At 40.1% G+C, this 27,401-nt stretch overlaps 1 protein-coding gene and 1 pseudogene across 2 annotated transcripts; both read left to right on the forward strand.

Annotated features, from left to right (window-relative positions):
* Nucleotides 1-909: 909 nt before the first annotated feature.
* Nucleotides 910-6,197, forward strand: LOC308261852 (mitochondrial fission regulator 1-like; annotated as a pseudogene). The gene is made up of 2 exons: nt 910-1,430; nt 5,711-6,197. The product of its transcript is annotated as a mitochondrial fission regulator 1-like (transcript).
* Nucleotides 6,198-9,963: 3,766 nt separating this feature from the next.
* Nucleotides 9,964-26,866, forward strand: LOC308262413 (interferon-induced protein with tetratricopeptide repeats 1B-like; the record flags this gene model as incomplete). Its single annotated transcript, XM_080694831.1, has 3 exons — nt 9,964-10,070; nt 15,545-16,968; nt 26,682-26,866. 3 exons carry the CDS (start codon nt 9,964-9,966, stop codon nt 26,864-26,866), a joined length of 1,716 nt encoding a protein of 571 aa, XP_080550957.1.
* Nucleotides 26,867-27,401: the final 535 nt, after the last annotated feature.

The raw sequence follows: 27,401 nt of genomic DNA on the forward strand, positions 1-27,401 counted from the left end.
GTAAAACTTTTATATCTTTGAAGAAACTGGCTGAAAGTCGTGTTTGCCAGAATGCCCAGGATGAGGAAAATGCCCCCCCTCAAATTTGGCAATGGATTGAAAGATGAAGAAAATGAGGCTGCTGGGATCTGAGAGGAGGCTAATTGCTGGGCTTAGCCCCAGGTTTGGGATATGCAAGTTGAAAAGGACATAAATAGCTTAATATACTTCTTAGGAACTTTCTGTATGAGGTGTAACTACCTCCTTTTCCCCTGAACCAAAAATCTTCAACACAATTTGCTAACAAAACAAATTATTTGCATGTATTTTGTGGGTGATACTTAAAAAATTGTATGTTCTGTGTTTGTATAGAAGCAGGAAATTATAGAAGCACTAGGAGGACTAAAACCAAGGACACCATTCAAATATAAACACTGACAAATCCTTAGAAGACATGAGGAAAGCTGTGGACAGCCATGCCTGTCGTTTCAGTATTTGTGGGGTAGGGGCAGGAGAATCACAGATTCAAGGCCAACTGCTACAACTTATCAAGACCCTCAGCAACATAAAAAGACCTTGTTTTAAAATAAGATTTTGTTTAACAGGGCCAGGGGTGTAGCTCAGATGTAGAACACTTCTGAGTTCAATTCAGAGTAACACACACACACACACACACACACACACACACACACACACAGCAACAGAGAGAAAGGAGAAAGGAAGGGAAGGAGTGATGGAAGGAGAGAGGAAGGAAGGAAGGAAGGAAGGAAGGAAGGAAGGAAGGAAGGAAGGAGTACAAAAGGTAAAGAAGGAGTAGAAAAGGTACAGGGAGGTTAGCTGCCACGCAGCCGAGCATGCTTTATGGACCATGTGCTGCTATGTATGCCTAAAGTACTTGAAATGCAAATTTGCGAAGACTTTGCCATCTAAATGCTTGGCTGGATTAAGTGCCTGATTAGGATGGTTTTTCAACAAATTGGAGTAAGCATGCAATCCGTACTATGGTCTGGAAAGCCATATGGTCCATCTTGAAGTAACACAAGGAAAATTGGTACTGACTTATCTCTGATTCAGTGTCCAAGAGTTCAGTTTCAGCATTTCAGCTTAACAGCCATGCAAACAAATGGAGTCCCAACCACCCAGGAGAGGATGTAGTGGCATCTTTTGCTGATGTTAGGTAGGTAGTCAAAGGAGGAGAGTGGTCAACCAGACTAAGGACAGAAGTCAGGTCAAAGGCACTCCTTGAAGACGACCTTCCTTTCTTTGAGAAGCCCCCAAGCAGGCAGTTTTTCTTACCAAATTTGTTTCAAGAGGAGCTTCTGCCAAAGAACAAGACACTGGCCATTGAAGAGGCCCTGCGGAAGATCTGTGCACTGGAAAATGAACTTGCTTCTCTCAGAGCTCAATTCGACGAAACTGTAATACTACAAGAGCAACGAATTTCATCGCAGGTTGCCGGAGCCAGCCGGAAAAAGTACGGGTTCTGAAGAGAGGAGTGAGGATGAAAAGAATTTTATTCAATGAATTTTATTCATAGAATACTTTATTCTCTCATGGAAGGATCGCCAGTACACTCCCGGGTCGATATCTCTACTGACCGATCCTGGTTTTATCGCTCTCGTCCTATTTATACCAACCCTCATGACGTCACCACCTACGCACGTAACGGTCAAACCAATCAAGCCTGTGCCGTCACCACCTGTGCGCTTAACGGTCAAAGCAATCAATTCCACCTGAGCTTCTCTCAGACGTTGAACTTTCCATGACCCCAAACCTTATTGGCTCTGGGCAAAGGACAGTCAGAAGTATTCTTAAAGGGGAAAACCTTATTGGCTCCCCACAGTTCCCCCTTTCTTATTATATTCAAAAGAAGACTGTGCCTGTCTTAGGTTGTTTCCTTCAGGTATCAAGGATTACCCGTCTTTGGATAATACAGAGCTAAGCTGTATATCCTGTCTTAGGTTTCCTTGTCCCAAGGAAATCTTACCCGTCACTGACTACCAGCCTCTTAAATAGGGGTACTTTTTAGATGTAGATCATGTACTTCTGCTGAATAAAAATGTTCTCACTTCATCCGAGGTCACACTTTGTCCCAAGCCTCTAATAAACAAGGTATTGGGTATATCATGAAAAATAGGTATTTCAGTAAGACATTTTTTCCAATTAACATTAGAATTTCCATATGTTAAATCAGTTTAACAGGGTATACAAGTTATTTGTGGGCTAACATTTTTATCTTCTTTCCCTGTGTAACCAGGGTCCCACAAGACCACATCTTTAATAGCACAATTAATCTTAGTCTTAGTATTTGTCTGCAATATCATGGGCATCAACTGCAGACATCCCATCTTTTTGACATTTTTAGGAAAACATAAGAGTGTACCAGTTCTTTGTCCAAAATAGCCAAAAGTTCCAATTCTTTGTCCAAAATAATTAAAAGTTTCTGTAATGGGTGTAAAGTTCAAAGCAAGAAGTCCCAGTAATCGTGAGTTGTCACTGAAGACAGTGATCTTCCGTTGTTCCCAAACAGCTGGATGAATATGGGATGATGTGGAACGTAAGTCCATGTTTCATTCAACATTGAAGCTAGGAGCATCATCAGCATTGATCTGAGAAACTTCCATTCTTGCTTGATCCATATGTCGCACCAGCTGCTCAGGTATCCACCGTGCATTATCTTCATCCTGTGAAAAAACACAAACATGCCCTCTTCCCCATATTAGTACAGGGTCAGGACCTTTCCAAATTCCTGTGCAAGGATCTTTCCATTTCACTAGGGCAAAGTTGTTTTTGGAGGATGGATGCCAATATCTATCTGCTGCTGTGCGACCAGTTTTGTCAGCATTCAAGAAATTAAGAATGAAAAGAGCATGATTTAAAGAGTTCTGTGGTGAATGGGGATATAACTCCCCCTTTTTATTTATTTTCAAAAGTGTTGTTTTTAAAGAATTGTGGGCACGTTCTACAATACCCTGTCCTTGAGGATTATAGGGTATACCTGTAATATGCTGAATATTGTATGTATTGCAAAATCGTTTAAAAGCCATACTTGTATATCCTGAACCATTATCAGTTTTAATGTAGGTAGGAAGACCTGAGAAAGCAAAACATTTTAAACAATGGGAAATCACATGCTTAGCGGCCTCCCCAGTTTGGGCTGTAGCCATAATAAATCCTGAAAAAGTATCAATAGACACATGAACATACTTTTGTTTACCAAAGGCAGAAATGTGCGTAACATCCATTTGCCATAAATTATTGGGAACCAATCCCCGTGGATTTACACCTAAATGAGGAACAGGTAAATACTCTGGACATATAGGGCATTGTTTAACAATTTGTCGTGCTGCTTCTCGAGTAATTTGAAACTGTTTACGCAGACCAGCACTATTTTGATGATGTAAAGAATGTGATCGTTGAGCTTGTTCCAATTGAGAGGGGCAGACTAACTTTGTAGCATCGTCAGCAATCTGATTACCTTCTGCCAAAGGACCAGGCAGGGCAGAATGTGCTCTTATATGCCCAATAAAACAAGGATGTTGGCGTGATAAGATTTGAGTTTGAATTTGAAAAAATAAATTACCTATCAATTTATTATGTGTATCAATATATGGTACAGTTTCTAATGTTTGAAGGGCATTAGTTATATATAAACTATCTGTATATAAATTAAAAGGCGTATCAGATAGATGTTGAAAAACATCTGCTACTGCATGCAATTCTACAACTTGAGCAGATGTAAAAGATGTTTGAATTGTAGTACTATGTTTATTAATTACATAAGATGCCTTACCATTTGATGAGCCATCAGTAAATACCAAGACTGCTTGAGATATGGGAGTAGCATGAATTATCTTAGGAAATATAAGAGCATGTTTATTAACAAACTGTAATAATTTATCATGAGGTAAATGATTGTCAATTTTTCCAATAAAAGATGCAAAAGCAATAGCCCATGAACCAGCATTTTGAAAAAGCCATTGTACTTGTTGTTTAGTAAAAGGAACACTATTAAGTGAAGGTTCTTTTCCAAAATATTTTATAGATTCTGATCTGACAGAACACACCAAGCAGGCAACTAATTCCCAGTATGACATTAAGACTCTGCTTGGAGTAGTGGGTAAATGTATCCACATTAATGGTTCATCCTGCCACAAAACAGCAGTGGGCGTATGTGCTGATGTTAATATATAAGCAGCCCATTCTTTAGCATAGTCAATGTACTGTTTTCTTTGACATTCAATAGCCAATTCAACTTTTTTAAGAGCAGCACATCCTTCCTCTGTTAAAATCCAAGAGGAAGTTGGGTCTGAGTCACCTTTTAAGATATCAAATAAAGGTTTTAATTCTCCAGTAGTAATATTTAAAGATGGTCTTAGCCAATTAATATCACCTAAAAGTTTTTGAAAATCATTTAATGGTTTTAAATTATCTTTATGTAACTGAATTTTTTTTTTTTTTTTGGTGGTTCTGGGGTTCCTGGAAACCCTTCTACCTCCGGGCTACACTCCCAGACCTATTTTTACATTTTTATTTGGAAACAGGGTATCCTAAGTCAGCGTGCGCGGCTGGCTTCGAACCTGGCGATCCTCCTGTCTCTGCTTCCCAAGTGCAGGGATTACAAGCGTGCGCCACCAGGCCTGGCTACAGCTGTTTTTAATTCTTTTAATTGTTTGAAAGGAAAGGGTCTATGTCCTCTAATCACACCTCCTCGACCATCAGGGTCTTCAGTAACGGGGAAAACTCTAAATCCCCTAGTATCTTCTCCGTTTTCTGCAGCCCGATTTATAGCCGCTTGAAGCGGTGATATTACAGATAAAGGTCGGTGTTTTTCAGTGCTTTGTTTAGCAAATGCTACAGTGGGAGAATTTTGAAGGTTCGTATTGCTGATAATAGGAGAATATTGTTGAGGTCCTTCTTTTTCACTATTTGAAGGAGCTATCTGATCTAAACGTTTAGTTAAAGTCTCTACAGCTACTTCTAATTGTTTTATAAAAAAAACTGGGCTCCAGAGTTTCTGGAATATCAGGATAAGCCCCTAACTCATTTCTATGGAACCGAGCAGCAGTTTCCTCAAGCTGCTCCTCTTCTTCAGTTTCCTCATCTTCCTTAGGAAGTGAAGGCAAAACACCTTTGTGTTCTATCTTAGTTTTACTTACACCAAGCATATCTCTTAACATCTCTACAAAAAACAAAAGACTAAGTTTTAGACCCATTGTATATTACAACTTCCACGTTACTCACCGCCACCACAAGTCTTCGAGCACGCTCTCTTTCTCTTCAGCGGTGTCCTTCACTGCGTCCTCAGTTTCAGAATCTCTCCGTACGGGCCACCACCTGCCGGAGCCAGCCGGCAAAAGTACGGGTTCTGAAGAGAGGAGTGAGGATGAAAAGAATTTTATTCAATGAATTTTATTCATAGAATACTTTATTCTCTCATGGAAGGATCGCCAGTACACTCCCGGGTCGATATCTCTACTGACCGATCCTGGTTTTATCGCTCTCGTCCTATTTATACCAACCCTCGTGACGTCACCACCTACGCACGTAACGGTCAAACCAATCAAGCCTGTGCCGTCACCACCTGTGCGCTTAACGGTCAAAGCAATCAATTCCACCTGAGCTTCTCTCAGACGTTGAACTTTCCATGACCCCAAACCTTATTGGCTCTGGGCAAAGGACAGTCAGAAGTATTCTTAAAGGGGAAAACCTTATTGGCTCCCCACAGCAGGTGACTTGGATCCCCCCACATCTGTTATCACAGCACCACCTCCTCCCCTACCCCTCCCTCAGCACCCCTCCACCTTCACCAGGGCTCCACCAAAGTACATCTGCTATTGATCTAATTAAAGAGTGAAGAGAGCAAAGAAGCAGTGCTGAAAAGACTTTGGCTAAGAACAACCCAAAGAAATCTGGCATGCCAAATATGCTAGAGATCCTTAAAGATATGAACAGTATAAAACTTCAGTCAGTCAAGAGGTCAGGGCAAGATGTGCAGCCCAAGCCAGTCGATGCCACTGACCCTGCTGCCCTCATCAAGGAAGCGCTGAAAAGGAAGCTTGCTTACTGGTATCAAAGCAATAGCCAAGGTAAGGTTTGAAAAGGGAGCTCCAAAGTCTTGACCAGGGGCTACCTCAGAGACAGCATCATTTGGACCACATATGTTGAAGTCTACAGGAAAAATGAAGGCTTTAATAGAAAATGTTTCAAACTCTTAATGGACGAATTGAGAAAGACTATCCTGGTTCAGCTGGATTGTGAGGGCTGAGTTTGGCTGGTAAATATCAACACTGTTTAGTAAATACCTGAGTTTAGTATTCAGTGGTCACCTTCCTGGCCTAGCTAGAGGATCAGGCAGTAACAGAAGCACCATAACTTTGGTTTTGTTTTTATGAGATGGTGAGCTCTGGAGCCCTCTGCAACATACATGTATTTTCACAAGTTTTTTAAAATGTTGCCAGGGTGTTCAGATTTCTAATCTTGAAAACATTTGTAAGGTTTCAGAACACAAAAAAAGGACTTTTGTGGTTGTTACTGTGTATTTTTAAATACTTAGCACTAATTTACCCTTACAAATGTTTTATATGCACATATTTTGATATAAAAATTTATGCAAAAATTAGTAATGAACAATGGCAGTAAGGGTTCTGCCTCTTCATCCATATTCAGTGAGCACTTCCTCTTCAGTGATGGAGCAAGGTCTAATGTAAATTATTGGAGTTGAAGTGTTTGAGATTGGGATTTTCTTTCCTGGAGTGGAACGTGTATCCCCTGACAGCTTTGAAGCTGGGTGTTGCATAGGAACCAGATGATTGTTCACTGCTCAAATTCCAGAATGCTTTCCATTGGAGGAGCTTGAGAACCAGCGAGCCTGTTTATACCTGATTCCCATTTAGTGCTTTTCAAGAAGTAACAAATGAAATTATCGAATTTAATTACTCAACCAAAAACCAGAATGTACCATCTTTCTTTCCATTTTAATAAATGGCTTCATAAAGATGCCTTGTTGTCAAGTTATTAAGACTTCTAGAAATGTCATCCTAATGGAGTCTAAAATTGTTTAATATTGCTCAAAGTATTAACTTTATAATGAAACATTACTAAGTGGATGAATGAATTTCCTGGGTATTATTCATCATCAGTCAGAATGCCGTTCCAATGAATGACACACAGGATAAGCTCTCAGTGTTATTAGAAAGTGGAAAACCACCTTTGTCACTTAGGGGTTGTAAAGACTTCCTGTAAGGAATCATTTGTAAATGCTTGATATATTTTATGATTTTGTGTTTCTGATAAACTCAGCTATAGTTAATGCCAGGATCTCTTACTATGAGTAAGTATTTGGATTTTTTATTTAAATCTAGTGAAGATATTGCTGTAACTTTGACAAATTTCATGGAATAAATCCTTGAGAAGGACCGGTTATGATTGTTTGTGTGGGAATAAGGTAGTTCTACACGTATTTGGAATGATAGAGACTTCACAATCATATTTTTGAAAGTCTATTTACTAGTTATTACTTGCTTTTACAACTTCAAAATATTATATTCCAAGATAACAAGAAAAATAGAATAAATAAGTTTTCTCTGAAAATAATAACACTGAAGAAAAACAAGAGGGTAATATAATTATACTTTTGATGTTAATAATAAAAATTCCCATTATAAATGATAACATAATAAACATTTCACTGCTAGAAAAAATAAATAAATAAATCTAGTGAAGAAAACTTATACTTCCAGGGAGGACTACTAGCAGATGGGAAGAGTAAGCCAGACATGGTAGTACATGTCTGTAATCTCAGTACTTGAGAGACTGACACAGGAGGATCACAAGTTTAAGATCAGTCATCAATTTAGTGAGACTTGTAGCAAATTGAGACTGTTTTAAAATTAAAAAAAAAAAGAAAGAAAAAGGCTGGGGGTGTAAATCATAGGTAAAATGCCTCTTGGGTTCAATCCCCAGTACCAAAAGGAGGGGGGGGGGAATGAGTAGATAGACATTTTAACTTATTGAAAATATATTGTTTTCTTAAATATTAACAAAAATTATTTGAGGTAATTTATATAGTTTGTTTATTTAGCTTAAATTCAAACTGGAATGTTGCTGATACATTGTTCCTAATTGTTTTGTATAGTTTGAAAATTCTTGTCTAAGAAATTTGGAAAACTTGCTACACACATATTTTGACCTCCTAAAAAAAACATATTTGCAGAATGAATTTTGCCTAGTGTTCCAATTAAGGAAGTTACTGTTGAAATAAAACACACTATCTTGTTTTCTTTGGCAAAAAGTTAAGAAAATAAGAGGTAAGGGGATACAGGGAGCTATTAACTTTTACAGACCATGGAATTGAAGGCTGGGATTTTCCCCTCAATCCTGAGGGGTAAATTGACTGATGGAGGAAGTGAGCACAGCAATGGGCTTGGCTGGTATTTCACATAATATTTGGGGAGGGACACACAAGTAACATCCTTTTGAATTTTAGTTGTAATTAATCAAGAACAAATTCATTAAAATATAAACAGAGGAAACTACCAGGTAAGAAATATTGTCTTTTCCACCGAGCGTGATGGCTCACACTTGTAATCCCAGCATTCGGGAGGCTGAAACCAGAGGATCGCGGTTCGCGGACAGCTTCAGCTACTTAGTGAGGCCCTCCACAACTTAGTGAGACCCTATTTCAAAATATAGAATAAAAATACGGCAGGGGATGTGGTTCGGAGGTCAAATGCCCCTGGGTTCCATCTTTAGACCCGCAAAACAAAACAAAACAAAACAAAACAAAAAAACAGAAATATTGTCTTTTCCTATTTAAAAAAAGAAAAAGAATAAAGGAAGGTATGACTCTGGGCTCATCTTGCCTCTCCTGGAATCCCTTCTCTATCAGCACTGCAGAGCCACTTGGAGGGGGAGATTTGTCTCTGCTCCTGGAATAAATCTAAATGAGAAATCTGGAGCTTACCTTTACTCACAGGAAAACACACAGCGTGTATCTAATTATCTCACAGGCAGTTTTTGGTTTGCTTAAGTTTTATTGTTGTTCCCAAGCTGATAACTATCATTACTAAGCCACTGGCTGTTCTTAGAAAAAAGGAATAATGAAGAATTTGTAATCTTCCTGGATAAATGCATCACCAATATGAGAAAGTAACTCAGATACTGTTTAAGTTTTCAGGAAGTGAGGTGTCCTATCACAAACTCACTAATCAATTACTACCAAAACAGTATCATGACTCCAAGTACCAGGATCTGTTTTTTGAGTAACTATAGGTACTTAAAAGTTTATTAGTTTCTTTCTTTTTTATTTTTTATTGGTGTACTGTATTCATACATCGTAATGGGATAATAAAAAAAAAACCTTGTGTAGACATATATGCACACATCACCCAGTTAGCCCCTACCTGATCCCCACCCCATTCCCTCCCCATCCCTCCTTCCCGTGCTTGGCTTAGTGGTTGACATCTAATTTATCCAAAATTAACAATGCTAATTTCACATAACAGATTCATTTTTCTGATATCAAGCTTTTGATCACTTACAGGTAACATTTCAATATTTCGTTTTGCTTTCTTTCTTACCAGAGGATATTTTTTCTTTTTTCTTTTAAGGTGAAACTATCATACATTTATTTATTTATTTATCAGAAAAAATCTATCCTAACATAAAATATGAACTCTAAACACCCAAAATAATCTAAAAAAAAAAACAAAGCTAGAAAAGAAGATGTACATTTTCTGATTTCAAACCTTATAAAGCTACAATAGTTAAAACAGTGTAGTACTGCTATAAAGGCAGACATATAAACCAGTGGAGTAAAATAAAAAGCCTAGAAATAAATTCTTCCATGGTTTATTAGTTTCTGAAAGTGTGTTGAGATGCCACTTCAGGTGAGGGCTGAAAATGAAAAACATTGAAATACCTGATTTAGGAAACAGAGTCTAGGATCAGATGGATTTCCCCAACACCAAATGCCATGTGGGAATGCACAACCTCCTGGCCTGTGTGAAACTCCTGACAGGGCAGGATGAGGATGCCCTGCAGAGCTGGAGAGAAACTGAAGACGTGATCCAGACACAGGACACCGGCCAGTCAGACAGGGGAAGCCTGGTGCCCTGGGGCAACTCTGCCTGGGTGTAGGAAGAGTGGCAGAAGCCCAGACCTGTCTGGACAAGGTGAAAATAGATGCAGGATGTCTGCAAATCATTTCCGCTATAGGGTGGAGTTTCCTGAGATGAACTGTTAGGAATGATGGGCCTTGTTAAAGTGAGGGAGAAAGAATTATGAGCGGGCCCAGGCTTGCTTCAAAAAGCCTCTGGAGGTGAAGCCTGAAACCTCGGAATTCAGCACGGAGTAAGACACCGTCACCTGCTGACTGGATTACTCTAAGTCATCAGCCAACAATGGAAAAGGCCCTTCCCTGGAACTTAAAGGAAGACTGTGAGGCTAAATCCAGAGGATGCATATGTTGAGGTTCTTCTGGCCCTGAAACTTCAGTATGTAGGACAGAAATATGAAGGAAAAGAACATATTGAAGAATCTTTGAACAACATGTCCTTCCAGACCTGTATTTATCAGTATGCAGACAAGTTTATTAAAAAAAAAAACAAAAACTTTATGAACTTCTATTTATTAAGAAATATTTAACTATACCTCAGATACACAGCATATTTAGCCCCCAGAGGTATACACATCTATAGTTATAGATATACAGGGTATCAAATATACTATACTAACCCAAAGTAACATTTGTTACTTTACCTTTAAAGGTAGTCATTAACAGGCTAGGCAACACAGACATTTAAACTCTGACTCTGCTACAATATAGTTTACTAGGTCACCAAAGCCCTAACAATGAAAGTATACACAAGAGATTATCTTGATAAAACATAAAATCTTTCCTCTTAAACTACTTCTTCACAAATGTATCTTTAACCCAAGTGGAGCATTTCTTTTTTTTTTTTTTTTTTTTTTACTGATATAAGTTTCATTATTCATGGGATCTATTTCAAAGCACAATGACAGTCTCAGAAAAACAATCAAACACCCTGAATGGTTGTGGAATGTATTCCCTGTCCCTTTGGTACATAAGATATTATGTACTCTACTAAAGTGGTAGAGTGCCAGGGTGTGGTGGCTCACACCTGAAATCTTAGTACTTGGGAGGCTGAAACAAGAAGATCTCAGCTTCCAGGCCAACCTCAACAATTTAGCAAGACCTGGGATTGCAGATGTATGCCATCACCTCCAGTTGGGCTATCATTTTCTAAGCCCAAATGTCTTCATTCCCAAGTGAGGTAGACTGATTATTTCTATTAAACTGACAACACATACAACAACCACAGTGCTCCTAACTTTATTAGGAGGACATTTTTGTATGTGACACCAGATTCTTTCTACATAGAGGAGCCCGAGTAAAAACAGAACAGCTGCCCTAGGTCTCCCTTTCCTGTGCATCATCCACATTCCAGGCAGCTGCCTCCAGGGGAGGACACAACATGCTGGTGTTCCTTTATAAGGCCCAAGGCAGATGTGCTAGAGATTCAGGTGCTAGAGATTCAGTGAACCTCTGCAGTTCTGGAAATGTTAGGTAGCTAGGCAAAGCGAGAGGGAAGGGAAAGGATTAGGGCTTACTGCACTTCTGGCAAAGAAAAACTCCAAGATAAAGCATCTCCTTCATGGCCAGACACTACTTTTTTGCATCTAAAAGGCACCGGGTGTGCCTGCCTAAGATTAGGCTTTCCAATATTAGTGCACAGACACAGCACTAAAACTGTGAGTTTCACTTGTGTTCATGGGAAAATTTTTCAAGGTTGTGGAACCAATCTGGACACACTCAGCTATGGTGGCAACTGCCAGGAACCATGTCCAGATACATAACAAGTGAGAAGAATGATTCAAGACCCAGTGTATCCCCAAAGTGGAAGACGCCATTTCTGTTTTCCCCTAGGAAAAGGGATGCTCAGATACTCTTTTGGATTATGACTTCTCCCTTCACGTGGGCTTCTACTCACCTTGCTAAATAAATCTCGTATGCCCCCTCTCCATATTTCCCATCTGAAATCTTAAGTCACTGTTAATCTGGCTTCATACCGGTCACCAATCCCCCAGAAACTCCATAAGACACTGACTATGAACTGTGCCTCATGGCCACGCAGCTGGAGGACAAAAGACACTTTCAGAAATGTCCATCTCTTTTCTCTGATTCTCTTTGTCTCAATTCAACTGCTTGACTTTCTTCACTATGAACAAGTGTCCTCTGTTCCTATTATTTTGTGGCTGTTATGGAAGATGATATTGTTGGAAAGAAAAGTGCTGGAAATGAGACTAAGTCTTAAGAGCATGCACAGGCCAGGCATTAATTGAGGCTTCCGTCCAAGAGATACAACACTGACGTGTCACAGAGGGATCCAGACATTATGATGCCAATATTCTGGCTAATATGGTGCCTCAGATCTTATGGTCCTCCTAGTTTTTGTGATGAGGTTTTTTTTAAATATCGGAAGGAAGGAGGAAGGAAAACTTCAACTTGAAGGAATGACAGGTTAGGGAGTGAAGACCTTGGCAGTTTTTCCTGTCTTTCCCAAATATTGTTCTTTTAGTGGATGGAAGGTCAGGCAGGGGCTTAAGGCCCGGGAGTATTTTAGTCTTTTGTTCCTGTGGTGGTCCTAAATGTCCTCAAGAACACACGAAAATTCATAGTTGACAGTGACCCCTGAATATGTAGGAGACAGGCCCAGCTCACCCTGATTCAGCTGTCCAGGAAAGCAGGTGTGATCATTTCCTACGAGATTGACGCTTTCCTCCACCACCTTAAAGTGACTATAGTTGTGCTGAACATGTTTCTTTGACGATGCTGAAAAACCACTATGTTACCACATGTATCTAGACAGTGCACATTTTCCAGTGAAAGTTTGAGAAAAGGAAAGCTGAGCAGACACCAATAACAAGAGCCAAACCTGTGCTCATGGTCAGACTCCCACAGAAGCATTTTTCTGAGGAATGGAATCACATCCAATGGCTAGACCAGAGAGCACTGGAATGAGACGTGCATTATCATTCAGCCCTAAAATGCTTTGCTTAAAGGCTCCAGTTGCTGACACATGGGTCCCCTCTATATCTATGAACACGCAACAGATTACAAGATGCCTTATGCCACTGACCATTCTCCAGAAGGTAAACAAATGTATAGAATGCTTAATAATCCAACCCAGTCTCAGATAATGGCAGCAAGTGTGAGTAGAGACTCCCATTCAGACATTCAAAGATGTCCACTATTTCATCCATCTTTGAAATCATCCCCTATTCCAGTCGTACACACAGGCGCAGAAGTGGAGCTGTGACTTTCCCAAGGTCACACACACATTTTCACAGCTGTCCCTGGACACAGATTCAGTGAACTCTGAACTAAAGAGGATCTCCGAGGCGCAGGTTTCTCCAGCAGGCTGAGAGAGAATTCACACCTCACCAGCCTCCTCTCAACCAGTTCTCTGAAGAGGACAAAGAAGGCAATTTCTGCCTAAGTTTCCTGGAGTCTGATGTGACAGCTTTGCTTCTGCTTTCTCATTTCCGGTATCACGTTCTGATTGGAAAGACACACCCACAGCCTCATCATTACTCACTTATATAGCCCTGTTTTAGGGTTCCAGTTTATATCATCTACAGAGACAGACAGCACAGATCTCTGAGAATCCCAGGACCAGAACAGCTGCCTTGTTCACAGCAACCATGAGGTAAGGACTTCTCTGCTTCTCTGCCATTGTTTCTGAATTGTTATAAATGATGATAATTAATACTATCTGCCTCATCAGTGTATTCTCAGTAAAGACAGGTTTTAAACCCTTCTAATGAAATGAGCCTGTATGTGTGCCTGCTCGCATGGGTGTATGTACAGATACATACGTGCCTATAGAGTACTAAGAAATCTCAACTGGGCCAGGCATGATGGTACACACTTGTAACACCAGAATGTGGGAGACTGAGACAAGAGGATTGCAGATTTGTGGTCAGCCTCAACAACGTAGTGAGGCAGTTTCATAATTAAAAAAAAATAGGGCTGTGTTTTTAGCACATCAATAAAAGACCCCTGAGTTCCATATTCAGTACAACTACAAAGAGCAAAGAAAGAAAAGAAAAGAAAAGAAAAGAAAAGAAAAGAAGAAAGAAAGAAAGAAAGAAAGAAAGAAAGAAAGAAAGGAAGGAAGGAAGAGAGAGAGAGAGAGGGAGGGAGGGAGGAAGGAAGGAACGAAGGAACGAAGGAAGGAGAATGAATGAAAAAAACCTAAATGGCATTGTTCCAGCTGGATTTTTACTTCTTTAGCATCAGCCTAAGAAAATTAACTCATGTAATAGCCTAAAAAGGGGGAGGGAAAATGAATGTTGCAGGAAGGCATAAAATGACCCCCAGTTTTAGAGATTTTTTTCCCACCAAACCTACTATTTCCCATCATGTGTGGAAAGGACAAGGCGTCTGAGTAGAGACATTGCTTTCTGCTCATTCCTCACCATGGAGGAGAAGCAGGACCCACACAGCTGTGTGAACTGCATTAGGGCTCAGCCAGCTGTCTTGTCTTGTGCAGATGTGGTGGGAATGTTTTGGGAGAGGCTCCTGAGCTTCCTCTGTAGGTGTCTGTTGTAACTTTCTGAGTGTCGGGCTCCAGTGAAGGTCTGAATGGACTCAAGATGGACAGGGCACCATCTCTTGGGGATCCAGGCTGCCCGCAGCCCCTCAATAGCCTCCTTTCCATGGGCTTTGGCTAGAATTCTCTGCTTGGAATTTCCATATCTTCTTTACTTTAAAGGCCTCATGTAGAATTTCTCTATGTTCCTAACTGAATCCTCAGTCAAATAACTCCTGAGATCAGGAGATGAAAAGTCATTATCTACAATCGCCCTGCCAGTGTCCTGTAGTGTCCCCCCCACTAGGTAAAATTTGAGAAGAGAAAAAGTTCCAGATAAATACAAATCTAGGTCTGTGCTCAACCCTCCTCTGAATACCAACTTAAATAATAAAATAATAAAAAAAATGTTATAATCATTGCTACCCTTTCTGGATAGTTGTTAAGTGTCAATCTCACTTCTAAACATGTTATGTAAATACTATATTTAATCCTCAAGAAAAACTGGTGAGGCAAGTACTTACGCTTATTTTGTAATAAGAGATATTAGATTATTTCACAATCAGTGGTGAAGCTGAGACAGGAATAAGAGAGTTTATTAAACCGTAAAATCAATTTTCCCAGAGGATTTCTTGGGGGGTTCTAGACATTATTTCAGGTAATCTAATCTTCTCTGTTTAGATGTTATAATGTTAATTGTAGTGTGTACTAGAAAATGCATTAATGTATATATAATTTATAAATGTTCTGTTTAGATTAGCAATAACTTTATTGCAATAAAATAACAAGTAAGATGAAATTTACCATTTCAATTGTTTTGAGTTTGCAACTTAGTGGTATTTAGCACATTCACTATGTTTGCAAGGTTTTTATTCGCTTTATCTTGGGGAAGGGCTTTTATCTTTTGGCTGTTTCTCACCTAACAAAGTCTGTTTTTCCTTCCACAGTGAGAGTGCTGATGACCATGGGATCCAGGACAGGCTGAGGCAGCTGAGATGCCACTTCACGTGGGGGCTGGAGGTTGAAGATGTTGAAATACCTGATTTAGAAAACAGAATCTATGACGAGATCAAATTTGGAGAAACCAAATACAATGTGGGAATGCACAACCTCCTGGCCTATGTGAAACACCTGACAGGGCAGGATGAGGATGCTTTGCAGAGCCTGAGAGAAACTGAAGCCCTGATCCAGGCAGAGCACCCGGGCCAGTCTGACAGGGGAAGCCTGGTGACCTGGGGCAACTGTGCCTGGGTGTGTTTCCACCTGGGCAGAGTGGCAGAAGCCCAGACCTACCTGGACAAGGTGGAAGATACCTGTAAGAAGTTTGCTAATCACTCCCGCTACAGGGCAGAGTGTCCTGAGATGGACTGTGAGGAAGGATGGGCCTTACTGAAATGTGGGAAAAAGAATTATGAGCGGGCCCAGGCCTGCTTCAAAAAGGCTGTGGAAGTGGAACCTGAAAATCCAGAATTCAGCGCTGGGTACGCCATCGCCACCTACCGCCTGGATTACTCTAACGAATCAGCCAAGGATAGACAATCACTTTCCCTAGAACTCTTAAGGAAGGCTGTCGGGCTAAATCCAGAGAATGCATATATTATGGTTCTTCTGGCCCTGAAGCTTCAGACTGTACCAGAGGAAGATGAAGAAGATGAGTATGTTGATGAGCCTCTAAACAACATGCCTTCCCAGACCGAAGAGGAAGACGAAGGAGAAAACTATGTTAAAAAAGCTCTGCACATGTCCTCCCAGACCTATGTCTATCGCTATGCAGCCAAGTTTTACCTAAAGAAAGGTTGTGTGGAGGAAGCTCTTAAGTGGTTAAAGAAGGCCTTGCGGGACACACCCAACTCTTCCTTTGTGCATTTTCAGCTAGGGAGCTGTTACAGAAAAAAAATGATCCAAATAAAGAAAGCTACAAAATTGCAGCCTAGAGGGCAGGAGACAGAAGACATTAACGAATTGGTTGAAATGGCTATACGTGAATTTGAGGAGACGTTGAAACTAAATCCCGCATTTCACATGGCTTGTGTTTACCTGGCTGGAATGTATGCAGAAAAAGGCCAAAATGGAAAGGCAATGAAAAATTTTCAGAAAGCACTCTCCATGAAGAACCTTGATGATCACACACGACAAGACATTCATTTCCACTATGGCCGTTTCCAACAGTTTCACAAAAAATCTGAAGACAGAGCAATTATTCAGTATAAAAAAGGTCTAGAAATACAACAAAAGTCCTTTGCCAGGAGAAAACTTCTACGTGCTTTGGAGAAACTAGCTAATTGCCGAGTTCACAGGAATCCCCAGGATAAGGAAAGCATCCACCTCCTCAAGTTTGTTCAAGAATTGAAAAAGGAAGAGGCCGGGCCTGGTGGCGCACTCTTGTAATCCCAGCATTTGGAAGGCGGAGACCAGAGGATCGAGGTTCAGGGACAGCCTCAGCTACGTAGTGAGACCCTTCGCAACTCAGTGAGACCCTGTTTCAAACATAAAAAGACTAAAAGATAGGACTGGGGGTGTAGCTTGGAGGTGCAATGCCACTGGGTTCCATTCCCAGTACCACAAAAAAGAAAAGAAAAAAGAAAAAGAGAGAAAGAAAAAAAAAGGAGAGATGAGGCATCTGGGCTCTGAGAGGCCTAAAGGCTCACTGCATGGCTAAACCCCTTGTTTGGGATCTGCAAGCTGAAAACGACATAAAAGTTTCATATGGTTTTGGGGTGCTTTTTTTGTAGAGTGATATAATCTTTTCCACTTGAATCAAAAATATTCAGTAAAATTTGCTAACAGAACAAATTCTTTGTGTGTATTTTGTGGATGATACTTAAAAAATTGTATGTTCTGTTTGTGTAGAAGCAGAAAATTCTAGAAGCAACTCTTGCAGCACCAGGAGGACAAAAACCAAAGACTCCATTCAAATATAAACACTGCCAAGTCCTTAGAAGACATGAGGGAAGCTGGCTGTGGACAGGCATGCCTGTGCTTTCAGTACTTGGGACGCTGGGGCAGGAGAATCACAGATTCAGTGCCAACCTCTGCAACTTATCGGATCCTCAGCAACATGGCAAGACCGTATTACAAAATAAAATTTAACTGGACCAGAGGTGTAGCTCAGAGGTAGAATAATCCTGATTTTAATTCACAGTACCACAAAATAAAAGAAAGAGAGGGAGGGAGGAAGAAGGAAGGAAGGAAGGAAGGAAGGAAGGAAGGAAGGAAGGAAGGGAAGAGAAGAGAAATAAATAAAAGGGAAGGGAAGGGAATACACAGGAGCTCTTAACTGTTACAGGCCATGGGACTGGAAGGCTGGGTGCCTCACCTCCATCCTGAGGGATGGATTCACTGATGGAGAAACCCAAGGTAGGAATGGGCTTGGCTGGATAATTCATGTGATCTATAGGGAACACAAAAGTAACACCCCTTTCAACTTTGTATTTAACCAAGAACAAATTCATTGAAATGCAAACTGAGGAAACTACTAGGGCAGGAATATTGTCTTTCCCTATTTCAAAGAAGAAAAAAGGAAGGTGTGACTCTGGGCTCAGCTGGCCTCTCCTGGAATCTCTTCCCTCTGAGCACTGCAGAGCCATTTGGAGGGGGGAGATTTGCCTCTGCTCCTGCATTACATCTAATTATATTAAATCTGGGGCACATCTGCATGCACTGGCAAGCACACAGTGGGCTTCTAGTTGTTTCACAGTCCACTTTTGGTTTGCCTGGGTTCTATAGCTGTTGCCAAGCTGATGGCTACCATCCCTTCTCCGCTGGCTGGTCTGATAAAAAGAAATAATAGGAGATTTGTAATAATCTTGGTTTAACTTATCACCAATGTGATAAAGTAACTCAGATAGTTAAGTTGTCACAAAGTGAGATTTCATGGCACAAATTTACTAATTAAGTAATATCAAAACATTATCACGATTCCAGGTGCCAGAGTCTGTTTCTCTAGCAACTAAGGAGACTTTAGAGAGTATTATTAGTTTCTCCGTGTGTGTGTGTGTGTGTGTGTGTGTGTGTGTGTGAGTGTGTGCACATAAACATGTGAGTGTGTATATAAACAAAGTCCTAAAATAAGTTTTTATTTTCCTATACTTTTATTGCTGCATTATAGTCTCACATCAAAATGTAAATCAGTGGGGCTGGAGGCTGAGACCAGAGGATTGCCATGGTTGGCGGGCAGCCTCAGCTACTTAGTAAGGCCCTTTGCAACTCAGTGAGACCCTCTTTCAAAAGTAAATAAAGAAATAGGGCGGGGGTGCCTCTGGGAGGTAGACTGCCCCTGGGTTCCATCCCCAGTACCGAAAAAAATGTTAAATCATATTGATAGTGATGTGCATGCACACAGTACTTGGTGAGCTTTACCCCAGCTCCCTCCACGCTCCCCACTTTTTCCCATACAAGGTATTGAGATAGACATTGGTATTTACATATATGTAGTAATGTCAATGAAAGTTATTCCTTTGTTGATTTTACCTCTCCCTCCTCCTCTTTCCCCTAGACCACCTCCCTGGCTTTATGGGATTTCTCCTCCATCATCCAAAGACCCCCCCAGTGTCCTGATTACTCCCTAGCTTCTGTATATTAAAGAAAATATATGAACCTTTACTTTCTGTGGCTGACTATTCTCACTCAACATAAAGGTCTCCAGATCCATCCATTTTCCTGCAAATGACATTATTTTGTTTCTTAATTGCTGAGAATTCCATTATATGCATATCCCATTAATTTTGTCATCTACTTATCTGTTGATGGACACCTAAGCTGGTTCCATAGTTTGGCTATTGTGAATTGTGCTTCTATGAACATGGATATGCATATATTACTGTAATTCTCTGACTTCAGGTTTTATGGAAAGATACTCAGAAATGATATAGCTGGATCATATGGTAGATCCATTTCCAATTTTCTGAGGAATCTCCATACTGATCTCCATAGCAGCCGAACTAATCTGTAAAATCAACTCTCGAACCAATTAGAGGGACCCAATAAGGCTCATGAGCTGGTTGGCTGAACATCTTGTAAGTGCTGCTCTTATGAGCAGCTCACATGTGCAATATAAATCAGGGAAGAACAGAGGAAAGCAGGGATATAGACAGATGTGTAACTCTCTGCTTATATTAAAATGAAAAGTCTGGCGAGGCCAATACAGCTACATCTGCGCACTCAAGAACAGTGAGTCAAATTGCGGGCCACAGAGGAGAAATCCCAGTACTGTACTCCCTGGGACTTGACCCAGTGGGGGAGGGGCAGTGGCAGAGATATCACACCATAGGAGAACGTGCAACCTGGCACCCCCTACAGTCTAAAGCAGCCTCTATCGACTCTCTGGGTCGGAGACTCTGTGATAAAACCCAGTAAAGGAGTAGTGGGGTCTGAGATACTACTGACTCGAGATCCAGAACACCTTAAGTGAAGTCATAGTGACCCAAGGGAAGAACCCAGAGAAGGCACAAACATCCGAAATCATGGGAAAGAGGAGTAATACTGGAGCAATGAATGCACACAACCCCACAACATCAGAACCCGATAAAACTGAAAATCAGAGAATTCTAGAAGATCAAATCAGGAAAATAACTGTAGAAATAATAGAGATGCTTCGAAAAGAACTCAGAGAGAGCCAAAAAGAGATAAAGGATGCAATTAATGAAGTAAAGGCCTCAATTCAAAGCACAAACAACCGATTAGAACACATGGAGAACAGAATCTCACTCTTAGAAGATGAGCAATCCAAAAATGAACACATAGTTTCTAATCTAGAAAAAAATATCCGACAGCAGGAATCTGATATTGAAGAAATATGGGCCCATTTTAAGAGAGCTAACCTAAGAATAATTGGAATAGAGGAGGGAAAAGAAAGTGAAACCAAAGGGATCAACAATCTCTTCAAGGAACTAATAGCAGAAAATTTTCCAGACATCGAGCAAGAGGCCGATACACAGGTCCAGGAAACTTATAGAACTCCCTTTAGACAGGATCGGAGAAGAGGATCCCCACGCCACATAATTGTCAAAATGACCAATGTGGAAGCCAAGCAGAGAATCTTAAAGGCAACAAAAGCAAAGGGCCAAGTGACATTCAGAGGCAAACCAATTAGAATCACTCCAGACTTCCCAAACCAAGTTATGAGAGCCAGAAGGGCTTGGAGTAACATATTCCAAACTCTGAAAGAAAACCACTTCCAGCCAAAAATTTCCTATCCAGCAAAACTTTCTATCAAATTAGATGGAGAAATAAGAAGCTTCCATGACAAACAGAAACTGAAGGAATTTATGTCTTCAAAACCAGCACTAGAGAAAATACTCAAAGAGATTAACTACAAAGAAGAAATAGGTAACACACACTAGAACTAGAGAAACAAGATTTTCCATCCAACAGACAACTAAGATTGGTTATCTGTGGAGATTCATTATTTATGTTAGTCTTTTACCTATCTCTAAAGGGTATTGTTTGCCTTTATTGTTGTTAATTTTTAGGATTTCTAGTTGGAATATTAATATACCTTCAGATATAGCAATTGGAAATATTTTATCCCATTCTATTAGTAACTGTTAACTCTGTTTACATTGTCTTTGGATATACAATATTTTTTTTATTTTTTAGGGAGTTTGTATACGCTTCTGTTGCCCGTGCCATTGAAACCATAACCAAGAAATCACTGCCAATTTCAATGTTGTGAGGTTTAATGACCCAGATTTTCTCCTAAAAGTTTATAGTCTTAAGATTTATATTTAGGTCTATTATCTATTTTGAGTTAATATTTGTATATGGGATTAGGTAAGGGTCCAATTTTATTCTTTTCCATGTAATTATTATTTTTTAACAATATTTAGTTAAAAGATTATCATTTCCACCACCAAATGTTCGTGGAAACCTTGTCAAAAATAACTTGACAATATAGGGAAGAATTTAGCTCTAGGCTTTTATTTAACTCCAATGGTTTATATATCTGCCTTTAGAATAGTACTACACTGCTTCAATTATTGTAGCTTTATATGGTTTGAAATCAGAAAATATATATCTTCTAGCTTTGTTCTTTTTCAAGATCGTTTTGGGTACCTAGAGTCCATATTCCATATTAGGATAGATTTTTTTCTGAAAAATAAATATATAAATATATGATAGTTTCACCTAATAAAAAAGAAAAAAAATATTCTCTGGTAAGAAAGAAAGCAAAAAGAAATATTGAAATGTCATCTTTAAGTCATCAAAAGCTTGGTATCAGACAAATGAAACTGTTATGTGAGATTACCATTTTTAATTTTAGATAAATTGCCATAATACTAGATGTCAACTACTAAGCCAAGCATGGGAGGGAGGGATAGGGAGAGAATGGGGTGGGGATTGGGTGGGGGCTGACTGGGAAAAGTGTGCAAGTATGTCTACAAAAGTATGTATCCTACTATGATGTATGAATACAGTGCACCAATAAAAAAAAAAAAAGAAAAGAAAAGTCTGAAGGAACAAGAGACATGTTGCCATGCTTACCAGTGGGAAAAAGAGGAGAAAGAAGGACCGCACTAAAAGCCAGACTCTTCTGTACCTGGTTTTATAACCATGCCAGTACCTTACCAGGTTCACATTTTTAAAAAGCCATCCACATATACATGCAATTAAATTGAACTGTTTCATAGCAATTAAGCATACCAACTTCTCTTGTACCCAACAAAAAAGGATATGACAAAATGATAAATGGATAGAGAAATGAGTAGATGAATAGGGAGGTGACACAGTAATAATAATAAAACATAAAATCTAGATATATATAAGTGTGCATTGTAAAGTTGATTCAGCTTTTCTGTTTGACAACATGCACAATAGAATGAATAAAAGGGGAAATATGGATATCCAAAAAGAAAAGCAGACTGAAGACACATGGAGCAGCATATATGTGGGAGGGAGCAGAAAAGCACAGAGAGGAGGAATTCCCTGGGAGTTTTAATACAATGTAATTCTACTCTAACTCTTTATTGGGTCTGGGAAGGATAGTTGGATTAAGCCCAGTGCCATTCAACCTCCAAGTTACACAGCCAGCTCTTTTTTGCTGTTGTTGTTTTTAATTTTGAAACAGGGTCTCATTTAGCTGCTGAGGGTTGCCCTAAGTTGTTAAGACTGGCCTGGAGCCTGCCATCTTCCTGTCTCATCTCCCAAGTACTGGCATTACATGAGTACACCATCATGCCCAGCTTGAAAAGTTGCTTTAGTGTCACAAGGAAACTCAACTCATAGGCGGAGCACTTTCCAAAGAAGGCTTTCCTGAGATACAGCGCATCCTTCCCAACAGCATGTGCTTCAGGAGAGGCTGGTCTTGTGCACGGGTAATCATGGTTCAATAATAGCAGTAGAGTGACCTCAGAAGAGGCACAGGATGCTTTATGCTAGGATCATAAACGGATTGATGAGCCAAAGCCACCCAGTCTATATATACTTTCTGGCATCTTGGAGTCTCCTTAGAGTTTTTATTTCATCTTTAAGTCAGGTGTATAGATATTTCTCCCCAGGGTTTAAAATTTGGCATTTAATATTTGGAATATCTCTGTTACTTACACATCTCATTCTCTCCAAACTCATTCAACCAGAAAGATATTCTTATTTACAACCTAATATATTTTTTTTAAAAAAATGAAATGCCCGTTGCTTTTACCACTCTATGAAAATATGCTAGTGACTTTGAAGTTTTTCCTAAACCACTTCCAATCTCATCCCTGGAGAAAGTACTCAGATAGCAGAAATCTTTTCTTGTCAAGGGTCTAATGGTTTTCATGCCTCCTCCAGGGTTTTCCAGTGACCACTGAGCCCATCCTGAACCTCTGTTTGACTTAGTGCAAAGTACTAATTCATGTAATTCATAACATAAACAGAACCAAAGACAAATGCTCATTTCACTAGAGGCTGAAAAAACATTTGACAAAATCCAACATCCATTTTTGCTAAAAGCCTTGCAGAGAATCAGAATAGAAGAAACATACCTCAACATCATAAAGGTAGCCTACAATAGGCCCACAACTAACACCATAGTGAATGGAGAAAAACTGCCAGAATTCCTCCTAAAAACAGGAACAAGACAAGGATGTTCATTATCAACACTTCTTTTCAATATAATACTTGAGACTCTAGCCAGAGCAATAAAGCAAGAAAAGGAAATCAAAGGAGTACAAATAGGAAAAGAAGAACTCACTTGCACTATTTGCAGATGACATGATACTATATTTAGAAGGCCCAACAAGTTCAAACAAAAGGCTTATAGAACTGATAAACAAACTCAACAAACTGTGTACATACAAAATTAATCTTAAAAAATCAGAAGTTTTTCTGTATACCAACCATAAATCCACTGAAAAAAAAATCCAAAAACCATTTTCACTCAGGATATCCCACACACAAAAAATAAAATACTTAGGAATAAATTTAACCAAGGAGGTAAAAGACCTCTACAAAAAAATTATAAAACATTGAAAAAAGAAATCAAAGAAGACTTTGGAAGATGAAAAGATCTTTCATGTTTGTGAAAAGGCAAAATAAATATCATCAAAATGGCCATAGTTCCAAAAATGATCTACAGATTCAATGCAATGCCCATTAAATTGCCAAGGTCATTTCCTCACAAACATAGAAAAATCAGTCCTTAAATTTATTTGGAACAACAAAAAAAACCCAGAATAGCCAAAGCAGTTCTCAGCAACAAAAACCATGTAGGAGGCATCACAATCCCTGACTTTAAAGTATACTACAAAGCCATAGTAATAAAAACAGCATGGTACTGGCACAAAAACAGATACATAGACCAATGGAGCAGAATAGAAGACCCAGAAACAAGTCCACACACTTTCAGCCAATTGATTTTTGACAAAGAGGCCAAAAACATACACTGGAAAAAAAAGATATTCTCTTCAACAAATGGTGTAGGCAAAACTGATTAACCATATACAGAGACTTGTATTTTTATTTATTTTACTGAGTCATAGATTCTAAATTTCACTCCAAAAGTAAAAGCTAAATTGATAAACGTATTAACTTATTTGTAACTGTGATATTGTTATACTGGCTTCTTTGCATGTTAGGTGTGTTTATGTTCCCAAAATATAATAGCTTTCTGAAATGTAGAGCCTAAGAGAATACTTTACTAAGCTAGTGTCATCCAAACAACAATAACAAAATATGGGTAATACTGACAGCCTTTTTCAGGTTTATATTTGTGTGCTCCTAATTGTATTATGACCATCTTCTTTAAGCTAACATAATTAAGTGTGCCCAAACACCTGGCATTTCAAACCATGCCACTCTGATGGTTAAAAGATTGGGATATATATGCCCACTGATATTCCAGTCCAAAATCTCTGATTATTAATTACATTCCTTTGGATTCATATGCCATTCATTTCGCACAAATGAATGGACAAGAAACTCAGTACCCCCATTGGAATTTGTTTTTAGACATGGGCATAGTGGAGGCCCTTTTTGCTCTGGGGGAGGTAAGGGTCTCGACCAACATTGTGTAGTTACAGCTCCCCCTAGGCAGCCATCTATATACCTTTATCATAACTGCTGCCCAGTAAGTCATGGAGCCTAAGGTAAGGTAGAGGCCTCTTTTGTATAATAACAGCTTCTGGGGAGAAATAAGAAACTCCCCCTCATCTTATACAACCTGAACATAAATTCTGAGAATTTCCCCCAGGAGGAAAGATAACAAGACCCTTAGTCCTAGGATCTTGAGAATCTGAGTCTCAGGGGTGTTTTTGGATTTCTTAGGACCCTTCATGTTTCGTCAGCCTGGTGATGGTTTTCAGGATAGGGCTTGACCTGGGACCAATGGATCCAGCTGTCCTTTCTGGATGTGCTGTGCTGTGGCCACTGCTCGATGGGATACTGTTAGGGTGGTCTGCAAGGCTTGGAGGGAATGTCAAAGGTTATGATTTGAGAGTTTAACAAGTTCACAACCAGCTAGCCAATGTAACAGAGGAGGGGGCTGTCCATAGATGATTTCGAATGAAGAAAATCCCTGCATATATGGGATACACCTAACAGTAGGCCCGTAGGCAGGAAAGTCACCCAGTTACCACCAAGCTCTGTCACATATTTTGTAAGAATTTCCTTTAATGTTCTATTCATTCCCTCTATTTGTTCTGATCTCTGGGGCCTATGAGTACAGTGTAGTTTCCAAGATATTCCTAAACACCTAGACAAATCCTCCATAATGTTAGCCATGAAGCCGGGGCCATTATCGGACCCCTTTGCTGTTGTAAGCTGAATCTGGGGATAATGTCTTCCAGCAGCTTTTTGGCTACTATCTTAGTTGTCTCTCCCTTTGTTGGGAAGGCTTCAACCCGACCTCAGAAAGTGTCCACCATAACTAGAAGGGAGTGGAATCCATGCTTTCCAGGCTTTACCTCAGTGAAGTTTATCACCCAAAAATCTCCAGAGGAGATACTTTGAACAGTCTCTTCTTTCCAATGTTTGTTGTCTCCCTGAGTTTACCTACTGGCAAGTGGGACAGCTGCTTACAGCTCACTGAGCCAAGGATGAGATGTAGTACACTTTGTTAATCAGGTACCGCTTGGTTTCTCCCAGTTGAGTGTTTAGATGGGTTCTGTGGACGAGTTCTCTTCCCAAGACTCAACCATCTCGGAGCATTTTCCACCCAGAGGGCAGAGTGGTGTGTTCCCCTAGTTGAGCTATTTCTTTATCACTATAGTGAGGGCGGTAGCTCTGGGAGGGGAGTTATTGTTCCCGTAACTGTGGGGTTTTTCATTAGGGGCATCATCCTCCCTTCTGCTGCCCTTTTTGCTGCTTGGTCTGCAGCTTGATTTCCTCGTGCTTCGAAGGGGTTATTTTTCTGATGACTTGGGCAGTGAATAATCGCAACTCTTTTTGGCATCCATATGACCTTGAGAAGCATTAGGATCTCAGGGACATTTTTAATTTGTTTTCCTGTAGATGCTAACAGCCCCCCTCTCTGTAAATTGCACAGTGCACATGTGCAGTGGCAAAGGCATACCTACTATCCATGTATACATTAGTAGTTTTTCCTTTTGCCAACCTTAAAGTCTATATTAGGGCAGTGAGCTCCACTTCCTGGGCATAAATTCCCAGGACCAAGGCTTTTGTCCACAGCTCTCTGGAAGGACTTACCACTGCTGCTCCCACATACCAAATTCCATCACAAAGCTTCTCCCATCTGTGAAGAGAATCTCCTCTACATCTGGGATAGGGACATCTATGAGAGCGGGTCTAGTTCCCTGGAAGGCTTCCAGAATATCCTGGTAGTCATGGCTTAAGTTTATTGTCTCATCACTCTCTGATAATAGTGCGGCTAACCTGTATAAACTTTATCCTTGATCTAACAATCATGCTTGTAGCTGAGTTACTCAGGTGTTAGACAGCCATTTTTCAGGAGGTGTTCGTAATAGAGTCTCCATAGAGTGGGGAGAATGTTTAACAAGTTCTTGCCTCATAGTGTGTCGGTCGCAGTGACGACTCTTACACGATCTTCCTCAAGCAGTTTTATTACCCCAGCTTCTTGTACAGTTCCCGTAGATCTTCTTCTTCCTCTCCCCAGAAATCCTTCCCTTATATAGAGCCCAACAGCCAATCAGCAGACCGTTCACGTGTACAACTCATGGGCACAGCCAGTCCATTGGCTGTTGCCCTATGGCATGCGGTGTTCCCGTGTATCTCATGCTCTTGTCGTCACTTCCTGAAAGTTGTTTACCACCTAAGCGCTCTGGGGAACTTCCGCTCAGCGCCATCTTAGCTCTCGGACTTACTGGCTGATGGGCGGGGCCCGTCACAGTTCCCCCCTTTTTTGTTTTT

Source organism: Muscardinus avellanarius (assembly GCF_963383645.1).
Source record: "Muscardinus avellanarius genome assembly, chromosome: 4".
Taxonomy (NCBI): Eukaryota; Metazoa; Chordata; class Mammalia; order Rodentia; family Gliridae; genus Muscardinus; species Muscardinus avellanarius.